The sequence below is a fragment of the Uloborus diversus genome, chromosome 1, assembly GCF_026930045.1.
Source record: "Uloborus diversus isolate 005 chromosome 1, Udiv.v.3.1, whole genome shotgun sequence".
Lineage (NCBI taxonomy): Eukaryota > Metazoa > Arthropoda > Arachnida > Araneae > Uloboridae > Uloborus > Uloborus diversus.
In genome coordinates, this window is record NC_072731.1 from 52,202,526 (window position 1) to 52,217,435 (window position 14,910).

General features: G+C 31.4%; 1 protein-coding gene across 4 annotated transcripts in view; it reads right to left on the reverse strand.

Annotated features, from left to right (window-relative positions):
* Positions 1 to 12,693, reverse strand: part of LOC129229607 (spectrin beta chain-like) — a 73,299-nt gene extending 60,606 nt beyond the window's left edge. For all 4 annotated transcript variants that reach the window (XM_054863977.1, XM_054863960.1, XM_054863968.1 and 1 more), the window contains exons 1-5: positions 12,433 to 12,693; positions 7,399 to 7,547; positions 5,431 to 5,582; positions 2,002 to 2,175; positions 615 to 787 (exon numbers count right to left, since the gene is read on the reverse strand). In XM_054863977.1, coding sequence (XP_054719952.1) covers positions 615 to 787; positions 2,002 to 2,175; positions 5,431 to 5,582; positions 7,399 to 7,528 — 629 coding nt within the window. In that variant the 5' untranslated portion in view covers positions 7,529 to 7,547; positions 12,433 to 12,693. The remainder of the gene's footprint in view (positions 1 to 614; positions 788 to 2,001; positions 2,176 to 5,430; positions 5,583 to 7,398; positions 7,548 to 12,432) is intronic.
* Positions 12,694 to 14,910: the final 2,217 nt, after the last annotated feature.

A 14,910-nucleotide genomic window follows, 5' to 3' on the forward strand; every position in this document is an offset into this window, starting at 1 on the left:
CAAATAGATGCAACTAAAACGTTCATTTTTATTCTGGAATTGCCTGGTGTAGCTGAAATTGGTTTACACAAGATATTTTTTTGAAGTGATGCGTTACTTTTTTTCATCTTTTCCTATGAAGGAATAATTTGTCGCAACTTTGCACAACTATAATCAGCAGAGATATTAAACTAGCAATTACCATAAATAACAAATACCAACACACTCCAGTGCTACTAATGTTCAAAAACAGAATTATGGATTGCAGATCTTAGAATTATTGCATTAATGTAAAAAAATCTTTAAAAGTTATACCATTTTCAATACGGAAGTTTAATACTAACAGATAAAAACCTTTGAAAACCGGTCTACTGGACCAGTTGTTGAGAATCCCTGGTTTAAGCTAAAGAGGTAAACTCATGCTTGCAAGTCCATTACAGAAATATAGGAGAGAGAACAGAAGAAAAAAAAAGATTTGATGTAACTTTACAGACATTAGCATTGACAAAATTTATCCAGAATAATATGATCGTAAAACATCCATTTTTTAGGAACTTTTTGCTTACAACAATGCTAAATCTATAATACAAATGAAATTATACCAAAACAATAAAATTTAGTGATGTGAAATATACCTGTGCTTGTGAATAATGGCATTAAAGGCTAAACCATCTCGCCAACTGGTAGTGAAGTTCCTTATGTTTACATTTGGATATCCGGCAGTTTTCATTTGGCACCACAATAATAAAGCATCTTTAGCTGATTTAGTTTCTTGATTATCAACTTCTTCAATTGTAATATCTTGAATCTATAAAGGTCATGTCAAAAAAAAAATTCACTCATAACATTTCAAAACAGTGGACAACGTCAAATCGGAATTTTAAAGATATTAAGGTTAACTCAAATCAGAAATAATGCAATTAAAATGAAATTAAGTATCAAAAATTGAATTTTGTATGCTATTTCTTAACACAAAAGAATAGTAAAAAGGGTCATGACTCAATTACCGATCTATTTCATTAAATGAACTTCTAAATATTACCATACTATATTAAAGGAAAAGTTATGGTAAACCTAATATGAATTTTAAAGCAAAATCTAGCACAGATATTTTAAAGGAGCATATAAAGCAAAAATATTCAAAGGGAGAAAATTTTTATGACTTAAAATTAGGTGACTTAAGTATTGCAAAGCACCTTTACTTATGAAAAACTTCAAACAACTAATCAGAAATATGGTTAACTACATCTAATTTATGTAGCTCTTACAATAATAACTCTGATCATCAAATTGAAATAAGAATGTACTGCATTAACACAGACTTGAGCATTGAACAAAGAATATTTTAAAACTGGCATTAATTAAATGTAATACAACTACTGATATATTTTTAAAGCACACATTAAAACTACAAAAACTAAACTGTTGCAACAGCCCATGAGGGCCAAAGCCTCCTGTGCCCATCTCAGTTTACAAGACCGAGGACTATGGGTGCAAGGCAGATGTTTGGTTAGGTGATACGCACACACACAGAACCATCAGGGTTTGGTTCCCAAGCATACTTAGTACTCATTTTATCGACCCACTGAAGAGACGACAGGCTGAGTTGACTACACTCAAGCCGAGAAGCATACATTATCTTGTAATAAAATAAATTCTGTATCTTTTGCATCTGACTATTTCTTCCAATACAGCATTAATTACACCTCATATCAAAATAAATCTTGCAAGACAGAACATGTCTAAAAATTTTAAATTGTTAAACATTTTCTGGATAACATGGGAGAACATGGAAAATGTAAGAAAATTACAAACAAAAAGTTGTTGTCATCATTATTTAATGATGAAAATGAGAATGAGTTAATGAGGAGTTTGTATCTGTTTCGCAGAAACTAGTTTCTAGGCATTGGACTGTGAGAAAAGCTCTTCAATTTTAGCTCTTAAATACAATGAGATTAAAGTAAACATATGCAGAAAAATTTAAAAAGTTTATACCATGTGTTTAAATTATTAAATATTTACCTGAAATCTTAAAATGATAGTCCAAATAAGGCCCAATGTTAATCGAGGATTGCCATCTACAATATCATGAGAGCCTAAATTTTCTAGATGCACTCTCTGATCTTTAAGGAACTGAAGAGCTTTATCGACATTTTCTAGGCAGTGAATTCGCATTTTTCCTTTGGTAGGTTTAGGCTACAAAAAATACATATGCAAGTTAAAATTACGAAGTCTTGGTTAAAAAAAATTAATCATTTATTTAGAAACAATTCATATTCTTGAAGATTTTGATGAAATTTCCAGACACAGGTTCATACATTGGAGAAAGGGGAGCACTGCTTTGTCCAGGGCTACAGTTGGAAAGGGGCTCCACATTTGAAGAACAAAATAATTTAAAAATATGAGCGAGCATTAAAAAATTATGATGGGCCCTAAAATTTCTGTAGATATCCCAGTCGATCTTTTTTAACTGAAACTTGTTTTCAATGGTCGCCAATATTTTTTTCCTCACTCCATTACACAAGTGTTTTGCCTGAATTCGTACACAAATAAAGACAAGAAAAAGAATTTGCTGCAGAAGTTATATTCAACTAGCAGTACTCGTGGCCTTGACGAGGTAACATTATTGAGATTAATTAATCAAATTAGCAAAAACAATATTTGACAAAGCATAATTTTAACTCAAAACCAAATGATTCACAAAGCATAAATTAAACTAATTGACAAAAATGTACTAAAACTCAATGTACACTTATTAAGCTAAATAATATATACAGGCACTCCAATAATACAAGTACATGCTTTCACTATTGTATGTATATATTTTTTTTCTTTTTTTTTTTTCAATTGAACATGATGAAAAAAAACTAATAACTTAAAAAATAACATCACATATTACTTCCTTTCACCAAAATATTCTCCCTTTTAAACACAAAAAAGAAAAAGTTATATGGGGTCATGTCTCAAATGCATGTTGGATTTAGGGTAAGAATTTGACGTCAAATAGGTCAATAATTTTTAGATCAAGTTAACAATCAAAAGGAATATGGGTGAGGTAAAAATATCAATTTTAAGTTAAAAGAGTTTTTAGTTTATTATGCTACAATAAAGTTTATTCTACAGAAAGTTAATGGAACAAAATCACACCATGCTAATCAACAGTTTCCTTACTTACTGGTACAAGAAACAGAGCATAATGAATAAGTGACCTACAGAAATATATTTAATAAATAAGTCTGGTGCAAAGTTTGATAACAAAAGATTTTTAAGTTAAAAAGGAAATAAATTTAAACATGGGACTTGATTCACAGCCCAGAATTACAATGAGAAAAATACTTGAAATTAAAAAATGTACAAATTAATAGTAAAACATGTTTACCTTAAGTTTAATTCCTCAATTATATTAATTACAGAGTGTCAGAGAAATATATTTATCGTTCTAAACATTAATTACAAAAATACTAACAAGCGAAATGAAATGCAGATTGCAGCAAAAGAATGAAAATAATGAAATTTTTTCTGGTATTAATTGTCTGAGTTAGGTGGCTGTAGTTGATAGCCAGTTGTGTTAAGAGTAGGAAAAGGTAGCTGTACAGGACAAAGCGTAGTTATGTATTGTGGTTCGCAGAAACAAAATCACTCATAACCATACAAAGAAAATTTTGCCCCATGTACCATAAAACTCCATCGTCACACTTTGTGGATCTTTCTGGACCAAAATTATTGTCAGCAGTTGTTGGAAATGTTATTTGGAGTTACCACAATATACAGTGCTTGTTCCTATGCAGTATCAATCTCAAATGGCTAACAACTAGCGCCACTTACTTCAACCAAATAATTCGGTACAGATGTGATATACCCCCCCCCCCCCCATTTGGCGACATTCGATTTTTTTTTGCACAAAATTAAAATATTTTTCTCGCCAATGAGGCGATAATTTTTTATGCATGGCATCCCTGGCCAAACTAACCTGTGTTTAGCAACCCGAAGGCAATCTTACAGATCTGTTCAAACTTGTTTACTTGGGTTGTTTAGGTTTCACGCAGGAGAGATACGTGGTGTTTCGTGCAATATACCTTACAGGAATGCTTATTTTGTGTTAGTTTAAATTCAGTAGTTGTGTTTTGAAGTAAAAACATTAGAAAATGCCAGTTTCTTCAAACTTGAAGGTTAATTAAAAGTTAACTCCAACGTGGTGTGTATCTGTAACGTGCCATTGTCATACGATGTATTGTTTTAGACCGAGTGTGAATATTTATACGATATAAAAAGGTAAGTTCTTTATTTTAGAATTCAAAAAAAAACCTCTCACTTCCAAAATTCTTTGTTTTTACAAATCCTTGAGGGGTTCTTGTAGTTTTTAACTTTATTTTTACTGTATGTAAATTAATTTTACAGAAATAGTACGGTTATTTTGTTCTAAAAGTTAATTCTTATCGATGCCACGAATTATTTAGACATTCTATTAACGTGCCTTCTTTAGGTACTGAATTTTATGTTAACAATTGAAAGTTCTTTCGGTTGTACTCTTAAAAATGCTGAATTTTATTAATAAATCTGCACAATAATGGTGCATATTTCACACTTAAAACTGTGTCATTATTGTACACTGAACGGAAGGAGCCACCCTTGGGTGTCTCCATGAAAATATACATAACCGTGACCATACTCCGACTGTAATGTATATTAACAGTCGGAGGGATAACAGACCGAGCGGAGCGAGGTCCTGGCGACCCAGAGGTCTCATATCCCGGAGAAATGATGAAAAAAAAAATTAATGCATTAATTTCAACTTGTAATTAATACAATAATTTATTTCATTGTATTTTAATATGTTTACAAAAAACCCCGGCCCTGTACATTTTTGAAGCATATATTCGTGATGTTTTTTGTTGTGCTTTTATGTTGTTTTTATATATATTGTGCTCTGAAGTGCTTTGATCATGTTTTTTTATCTGATTTTTTCCTGTTGGCGCTAAAAAAGCATCGCTAAGAACGATGTATGACATATGTCGTCATACATCGTTTTCTTGGCGACGCTTTCTTGGCGCCAACAGGAAAAAGTCGCCAAGGGTGGGGTATATCACATCAGTTCCAATAATTCTTTTAAAAAACATGCAGAGTTTATCTATTGGCACAAAATTGATTTTCATTTCATCTATTATAATTTTTGTCATTGATGTTTGGAATAGTAAAGATCTTTCTTGGACATGCTATACTTAGGGTGTAAAATTATTTTAAAGTCAATATTAAAAATACACTTTTACATTTTAAATGTTTCAGAAAAACCAGAAGCAACTTCAGAAAAATTAATTTCTCCACTTCAAAATACATATATCTTTTTGCTTATTTTTATTTCTTCCAAAAGCCTAACAATTTTTTCTTTAACTTTTTTAGCTGAGACAACTAATATCCTAGAAAAATTCCTATTAAAAACTCTTAAATTCATACCAGTCTCTCTCCAGACAAAATTTCCAACAGTTTTATGAGCATTTTTCCATCTCTGAGATCTGTATATAAATCTGTGATTCTACAATTGGCACGAACAAGATGAGAATTAACCCATTTACAAAACGTCTTCTTCTGGACAGCTTCTCTTTCATCTGTAATAAGTTCATTTATACAAGATTTGAGTTACAGCAAAAAATTAATTTACACAGATTCAGATTTCAAAATAATTTTTTAATAGACTATGAATAAAAAGAATGATGCATTATATCAGTGGCGTACCTAGCATGGGTGACACCCGGGCGGTAATTTGTGGTGTTACCCCCCCCCCCCCCATACACGCAAAAAGAAAAAAAAATATGCAAACATGAAATTCATACAATTCAGAAACTACATTTGTGTTATAACGATAGCTTAAGTCGGCTAATGTACAAAAAATAGATAAGAGTGAGTGGTCCAGGGATTTACACCCCTGGAAAATTTTCAAATTTGTAGCCTTAAAAATACATTTTAGCTTCATACTTTTCAAAAAATTTTAATTCCACTTGGGGTGGATACCCCTTTCCTGCCCCCCGTAGTGACACCACTGATTATATTAGGCGGACCCTGATTTAACGAACCCCTATTTAACGAATTTCGAGATTTAGCAAACTTTTATTTTTCTCCAACTAAAATGAAAGCTAACACCACTATTTAATGAATAATAAACCTCAAATTAACAAATCATTTGAAAGCCAAAAAAAAAAAATGTTTTGCTAACTTGGGTTAGGAAACATTGGATTGTTTTCCAAATGACTTATCCATATTGTTTGAAGTAGAAAAACACTTTAATTGGAATCCGCAATTTCATACGGGCAAATGGGCACAGAATGAATAGCGATTCTGATGCAGAAAGCGATAATGAAACTCCCATTAAAACTTACTTTTTCAAAAGCCTTACATGGCCTGCAAAACTAAAAATGTTTCTCATGTTTTTGCAGCAGGTTGTAAACGACACAGTATTTCCTTCTCTCAATAGAGTCGAAAGAGAAATATTTTAAGTAAAGTATCACAGAAATTGTCAAACATCTGGAATGCTGAACAAAAGTGTACACTTTTTTCTTTTGGATATTTATAGCAGTTGCTTATTAGGGCTCATAGATAAAATAAGTGCAATTTGTTTCACACCCCAATATTACAAATAACCTCGATTTAACGACTAAAAGTTTCGATTGCGATGAATGTTAAATTGGGGTCCGACTGTACATATTAAACTTATTAAAATGTTTTTTTCACCATATTTAAAATTTAAGGCTCATCAAAACTTTAATTATAACTTTTTGAGGGGCTTTTGGGATAACAAATAGTTTATGAGTGTAAAATTTAACTAAGTTACAACTGAGCTTTAAAATGCAAATTGAAGTGTCTTCTTTGAAGAAAGCAAAGAAATCATGACTTAATATTTAGTTTTCAATCAAAAATTGTTTTCCTTTTTTTTCGCCATGCTGATCGATCTCAATTTCACACATTTTGTAAGAGAAATTAGCCCAATGATGAAAGACAGATGATGTGCTAATACTTTTAATGAAATTATGAAGGAATACAATGTGTTCCTTCATAATTACTCAAATTGAAAAACTAGCTGTCCCATAATTTATTATTACAAAGCATTATTTTATTTGTGAAAGAATTAAAAGAATGCTCTTTCAACCCTCCCCCCCCCCCCCCCCCGTGCATTTGATGTAAAATAATCTTTTGAGTAGATAAACATCAAAATTTATGAAAACTTGATAGAAGGAAGCTTAGCGCAATAGAAATAGAAACTAAGTTTAATACATATTTAAAATATCTCAATCAGAAAAACACTAAATTTGAAGATTTCCTCAGGAAATTCTAGTTTGTTTCAAGGCATAAAATACAAGTTAATATTAAGAGAATTCTACATCATTTTGGAAAGAAAATTTTATAAGAAATGCTTAAAATAATCTTCACCTGCAAGGGCTTTTATCCTGGATCTTTCAAATAATCTGGAAGAGCTGTTCCCTCCATCATAGTCATAATCGTCTATCTCCTGCTGGTTTACCGGATCCCACCGAACCGCAACAGATATATCTGTTGTCATTGTTCAAGCTTTGCTTCACCTGAGATTAAAAGATGACAAATTGTTAATATATGAATTTTCAAAACTTCATTAAACACATAAACAGAAATAAACCTTTGGCACTACATTGAGAACTTTGTCGAAGAACTATGTATGGAAGTGGAGTTCAGATTTTAAGGGAATGAAAAGTTAATGTTTTTTCAAGTAATGTCACATTCCGCTCATTATGATTAATTATTTTGCTCGTTATTCTCTTATCATAACTTAGTATATAATTCTGAAATGAATAAAAAAATACTTTTACAATTTAACAAAACAATGTTCAGACATGAATGATTCATATTCTTTGAGATAAATCTTAAAGTTGGCAAAGGGTTGATAAGACATTAAGAAGCTATGACCTTGATATTATATTATTTTAATTATTGTTATTAAACCACAGCTTAAGATCCTAAAACTTGCCCCCCCCCCCCTTTTTTTTTTTTGCCTTATAAATCTAATGTTTTCCTCCGAGTCTAATTATACTTTTTTAAACACTATACAGACTAGGGTGGGTCAATTTAAACTTTTTTTAAAAATTGAAATCACCTGTGGTTGGAAAAGTTGCGTATTGGCATCAAAAGTTTGTGTAAAAAAAACTTTTGGAAATCAAAATATACTTAGATCCTACCAGCCTCTTGAAATTTTGCTAAATATATAAAAATTGATGTTTAAAAAAAATGCAGAAATGTTTCGGAGGCAATAGCCTCCTTCCTCAGTGCGAAATGAACAAATGGATGAATCAAGGTCAAGGGAGAGTTTAAATATGTAACCAGAAAAACATTGACCAATCAGCTATCAGCGAGTGCCGAGGTAAAATATGACTTATTCTAACAGGTAAGATTGAATACTGTTCCACATTTTTCTCCAATCTTATTCAATCTTACATGCTAGAATACGTCATATTTTGCCTCGGCACTTGCTGATAGCTGATTGGTCAATGTTTTTCCGGTTACGTATTCAAACTCTCCATTGACCTTGATTCATCCATTTCGCACTGAGGAAGGAGGCTATTGCCTCCGAAACATGTCTGCGTTTTTAAAAACTTATCCTTTTTGTGCTTTTAAACGTTGTTCCATTTTTAGTTAATTTTAATGGGGGCATGCAACAGTTACTAACTTTATTTTTAATACATACGCAGAGAAAAATAAATTGGTGGCAGAAAATCAGATTAGTAATGTATCTTTGTTACCACATTAGGATACCCACACTTGAAGAATACATCTTTTTAGTTGCAACATGGTTTGAGAAAATTTGTGCTCAAAAGCATACCCACCCATTGCATTAACATTATAATACAATTAGCAGGTATTAATCTTTCAACTTTGTGGCATTTTAAACATCTGTTTACCTGCAATTTTGTATGAATTGTAAATAATATAGTAAAATCATCCCTACCTATATTACAACATGATAAATAAATAAGCTCTGGCATGTATAAAAATCATTTTACATTAAGTATTGTTTTTTTTCTTAACTTATTAAATACATTTTAACTCGAAGATAACTTTTATGAAATTGGATTTTTCAAGAGACACAAAAGAAAGGGGGACAAAACAATTTCTTAATGAAAGGGGGGGGGGAACATAGGTATAAAATATTTGGAAACCACCAGTTAAAGACATTATGATCTATAAGCATCCTTAAAATTTTTCATTTAACCTCAGTCCTTTTCCAGTAATAATAATAATAAAAGATAACAAAGCATTGATGTAAGCCAGACAACAGAAACAAAAATAATCTTTTCTACTTCCTATATCTAATTTTCTATGAGTCATGCCATCTAAGCTAAGGTCATTTGCAGACGCTCTTTATTAAGATAATAGCAGACACTGGGGCACATCTTCAAAGTGCTATGCAGTAATTTAAGCACTAAAATTCAATACAATTTTTTTTTTTTTTTTTAATTTTTCCTTCACAATTTATTTTTTTTTACTCTAGATTACTAAAAACTAACTTTTTCAATCATGTTGAAATTTTTGAAACTCAAAAAGTAAATAAGCAATTCCTTTCCATAAGAGTACTTTTTGAAAGGAAGACCAGAACAGTGAAGACCATTCACTGTAGGTAACATTTTACTGATGCAAATCGTTCTCAATTGCAAAATGAACAGACATAAAACCAATTTTAACAAGACAATTTTAAGGGCACTTTACTCTTAACCAGAAACCATTTCATCATGGTCGCAAACTATGATTTAAGATGAAAAATGGTACACAGAATTATACAAAACAGAACTACAATGATTTTTTCATTGAAATTATATACTGTAGGAATAGGCAATGTCTTTATTTTCAATGATTCTTTCTTCAGAGGACCTTTTATCTTACCTTTAACCTTTTAACTCATACATTGAAATTGTGCATTTGAAGAACTTTGTTTATAAAAAAGTTGCAGTTGATATCTCTGCAAGAGTCACTCAGATACATTGAAAATGTTTCCTTGGATTTGTTATGTTCTTTTAAGGACAAGTAACTAAAATTGCTTAAACAAAAGAAAATATGTCAATTCATTCAATAAAAATTTTATCAAAAAATATTTTATATACATGAAGATGTACAAAACATTAATAGTGTTTCAAATTCCAAAGCATTCAAAAGAGAGACCAGGGTTTACGCTACGGTTGCATTTCTTGCAAAATGTGAAAATATAATCTAATTTGCGGAAATGAAGCAATGCATTTTCGCTTCTTTTTTCTCAAATAAAAAATGGAAAAAAAAAGATGCACATTTGAAAGAGCTCATGATATTCAACTAAATATTTTTTTAAATCTTAGTTAAGATGTTTAAATGACTATTTAGTGCACCAATACCTAGTCAAAATGGGCATTGTGTCCCTCTGAAAAATGAATTATTGAGACAGTTTTGAAACTTGCATGGTTTTAAAAATCAAACTTGTATTCTCTATGTGGTAAGAAAATTTCTAAAGTTTTTCCATTTCAAATTGAATGCAGAGTTAGGAATTTAGTTTTCCATTGAAGATGAAACACATTGAGGCATTTAGAAAGAAACACCTTCCCAAAAAATTAGCATTATGGGAAGATATTAACTTTGGACATTTCAACATTTTGCAGCTTTTTTTACTAATTTTAGCTTTTTCGATTTAAAAAAATCTTTTGATCTCAGCTTAAACCCTGAGAGAAACCACTCAATTTTTGGGGAGATTGTACTGCACAGTTCATTGAAGGGAGCTGGATCTTTTTTCATGCAACAGTAAGTAGGAAGAAGACGGTACAACAGACCAGTGGTCTTAGTGCTCGTGCTCATTTCAAGCTCCCGCTTTTTCACTTCAAGTAGGAAGAAGGAGGATTCTTTCTACAGTTGGCTCTCAATATAACAACTTTCAAGGGACCACGAAAAATGAAAAATCGTCGTTAAAAAGAATGTTTCTAAACCTAAAGTGGAACATCTGGGTCCGTGAAATAGAGAAAGTTGTTTTAAATAGAGCATCTTTAAAGATAGAGCCAACTGTATTTTTCCTGTGAAAAACCTCAGAGGTCACTGTGGCCTCTCATCTATTCAGTTACACAAGTAAACTCCTGATTATCCACGGAATATGGTGGCACGGTTACCTTGGATAACCAACTTTGCAGCTAATCATCAAAGTTTGTAAAAAACGACAATAGTGTATGCATTAACTTTAAAAGGTCAATAACACAAAAAACTCATACTTAAACTATAGCTAAAATGATAAGTATGTAAAAAATGTATGTAAAATCTAAAAAAAAGGATAGCTTATGATTGCAAATGGTGCAACCAAAAGGTGCAAACAGATGAACTGAAACAGATCAAGATATATTACACCAAAAATGCACAGGGATGAAAGGAATTTTTTTTTTTTTGAACAAGACTAGTCCGGACACTCAATAATGCAAGTAACTAGTGTTAGCGAAAATTTTTATTCTGCTGGTCGAATGGATGTTTTTGTGGTTCAGGACTAATAAAACACTATTGATCAAGAAAAGCCTTAACATTTGGCAAAAAAAAAAAAAATCTCAAGCACAGTGCAACTTTTTCTGTTTATATTGAAAAAAAAAGAACAAAGACATAATAAATATATACGCAAGCCCTATTCAAGGGGTGGTTCAAGGAGGTCATGACCCTCCTAAGGCAACCACAGAAAGCCTAAAATTGAGTTTGTATATACAATATTGTATAAGTGTTATCCATACACACTGAAATCCATAACAACTCTGAAAAATGATCAAATTTTCATAGGTTTTCAAAAATTATAAAGTTGTTTACAACAAAATATCCAAATATTTTTGCTTGTTCTTTTTAATTAAAAGAAGTCAATCACGATAGAAAAGATTTAAATAAATTTTATACGGCTAAGGATTAGCAGCGTCTGAGTGTACTTCATCACAATACTACCAGTTACAAACACATTAAGTAGATGAATATATAAATTAAAAATAAAGATTAAATTTTACTAAAAAAATTAATTACTTTATGAAAAACTAATCCTAATTCTGAAAAATCAACTGTTTCAGAAGCAGAACATATGTTTTGACTAATAAATATGTTTTAAATAATTCAAAAAGCATTATCGTATTTAAATGCCTCTCATAGCGGAAAAGATGATGTATACTTGACAATAATTTAACCTATCTACCGACGAAAGATGTGGCTTGATATATTAAAACGAGAAACATACAGGATCTGTATTACAGAAAACTAATTTTGAATACATTTTTAACACAATGCTATTGAGATAGATGCTTTATTTTAAACCCGGTGTTGACCCCACCCATTATATCAAATGAGAATACAGAATTATCAAAAACTTTAAGCCTAACATTTATACATTATTAAAGATAGCCATGTATGATATATTCGGACAAATCACACTGTGCAGAGTTTAATATTTTTAAAAATTCACATTACCTTTCGATGACAAGCCCTAGTAAAAGCGTCCACCGTGCACTAAACACTGAAACAACACAAGCATCAAATCAGAAAGCACTGCGGTGGGATCTTGCCGCTGTTGCGGAAGGATATTTTTGCCCCACCCAAAGGAAGGAAATTATAGTTTTCGAAGAGCTACTAGTAAATATCATCCAGCATAAAGCGGAAATTGCCTCACAGAAAGACTAAAGATAGAATAATATATTTTACAAGTACAAATTTTCTCAGCATTCATCTAGGTACCGCACAGATTTTAATGGGGGAGATATGACGTCACCTTTCAATATAGCTCTCGACCTATAATAGCCTACTTTCTTGCCGTCGGCTGATGACGTATGTGTGGATTGTGTATAGATATTTATTACTGTGATGTATTTTATACATTCATAAAATATGCAGTGAGAAAGTTAAAAACCAAGCACATTTCTATGGGATCAGTAAAGGCAACATTTTTGAGTTTGACGGTGGGAATTTTTTTTAGAAAATGTAATATAAATCGTTAAGTTTCATTTGGGGAACCATTAAAGGTTTTCAAAGCGCAATGGAAGAACCCATGGCCACTATTAAGATCTAATATTAATATCATGATTGAACTTGATAGCGAAACCCTCAAGTCAGAAAAAAAATTATTTGTAAACCATGATGCTGCAATTCAATACACATTGTATGCAGGCCCGTTATTTGAGCGATCAAGGGGGAGGGGTATCCCCCTCTCTCCCTCCCTGGATTTTAGAAAACTAAAAGAAATTAGGCATTTTTGTACGTACTTTGTTGCTTTTTACCTAAAAAATCTCCTTACTAAAAATTTTGATGTCAACAAGCCCACCTCCCGCTCCACATTCAATTTTCTATAAAAAATACCTACGAAAATTTCGAAAATTGGAAAGGAAAAGCAGCCCTGGGACTTCAAAAGTCTTTGTTGATGTTTTCCTGAATAATATTTAGTAGTTAGAAAAGAAGATCATGAAAAATCCTTTTTTCCAAAAAAGAATTGAAGAGGAGTGTCTTTAGAAACGCTAGTCCTTTTCAAATGAAATGGATCACATCCTCCAATTTCAAGGACAATCCTCAGGCTATTACATTTTCCCCCCTTTAATTCTATGTCCTCAAAACTAGAATAAGCTTCTTATCAGGAGACGCAAAAAATGTACCTAAATTAAACTCTTTTGACTCCAAATTTGAAAATTCGCTGCTACTGCAATATTTACAATTTGAAATGGGTTTTTTTTTTCTGATGATCTACGAGTTGATCCAATATGTTTTATAAAGCTTTTAGTTTATTTGTCTTTCTTTTGCGATGGGTCACGTTCTTTTGATGAGGGCATTCTCGCTCCATTGCATTTGAGATGGTGCGTCATCTCAATCTCATCGCTCTTGGGGGAATGGACAGGTGTCCCCGTATATGTTGGATGCAATCTAAATATAACCAACAGTGGCCAAATTGAAACCAGATTTAAAAAAAAAAAATTCAAATGCATCAAAGATGCATTTGAATAAAAGTTTTGTTCAACAATGGTCTGATCAGCAATGAATTTCCAATTGAAGGCTCACCTAAATTTTGGCATGAAATTAGTTAAAAACAATTATATTTCATGTTCTAATTACCTTGGAACATTGGAACAAATTTTGTCTGATGCAGAAAAATTAAAGGTTTTTGTAGGTATTTTTAAATAATTTTTGCGAGCATTTTTTAATGTATTTTATTAAAATTTTTCCTTTTTCACATTGTTGGATTTATGCCAAAATATTGATTAAAATTGGAGGAAACTAACAATTAAAAGAGTTAATTAATTAATTTGATTATAGAATATTGCATTGTCATCGGGTCTGAGGTCGCGTGCCAAATTTCAAAAGAATCCGATCGCAGGAAGTGGGCGAAATTTGAGCTGCAAGATTCCGTTACAAGATACATACATACATACATACATACATACATACAGGTGAAGCTAATAAAAACGTGTTAATAAATATGATTTCCGCAAACATACATCGATGACTCATAGTACCCATCGGAGTGCCTAAAGTTAAAGGTCTTAACTTTAAAATATTACCTCGCACTCGTTTTATAAATAATTTCGTCGCCTGATAATTCTCCAACATAAGACTAAAAAACAGAAAAATAAAATAATAGTTAAAATAAAATAATAGTTTAAAAAACTAAAAAAACACGCTTTCATAGCAGAATGAACAAAAAGTGAAAAATAATCTTTGGATGATAGCAGTTGACCAATCACTTAATTTTAATGTAATACAAAAAAGCGTGGGGTGCTGTCTATTTACATTTTTGCGTGGACAACAAATGGAAGAAATTCAAGACAACTGATAAGAAGCCCCCCACGCTTTTTGTATTACATTAAAATTAAGTTGATTGGTCAACTACTATCATCCAAAGATTATTTTTCACTTTTTGTTCATTCTGCTATGAAAGCGTGTTTTTTTAGTTTTTTAAACTATTAT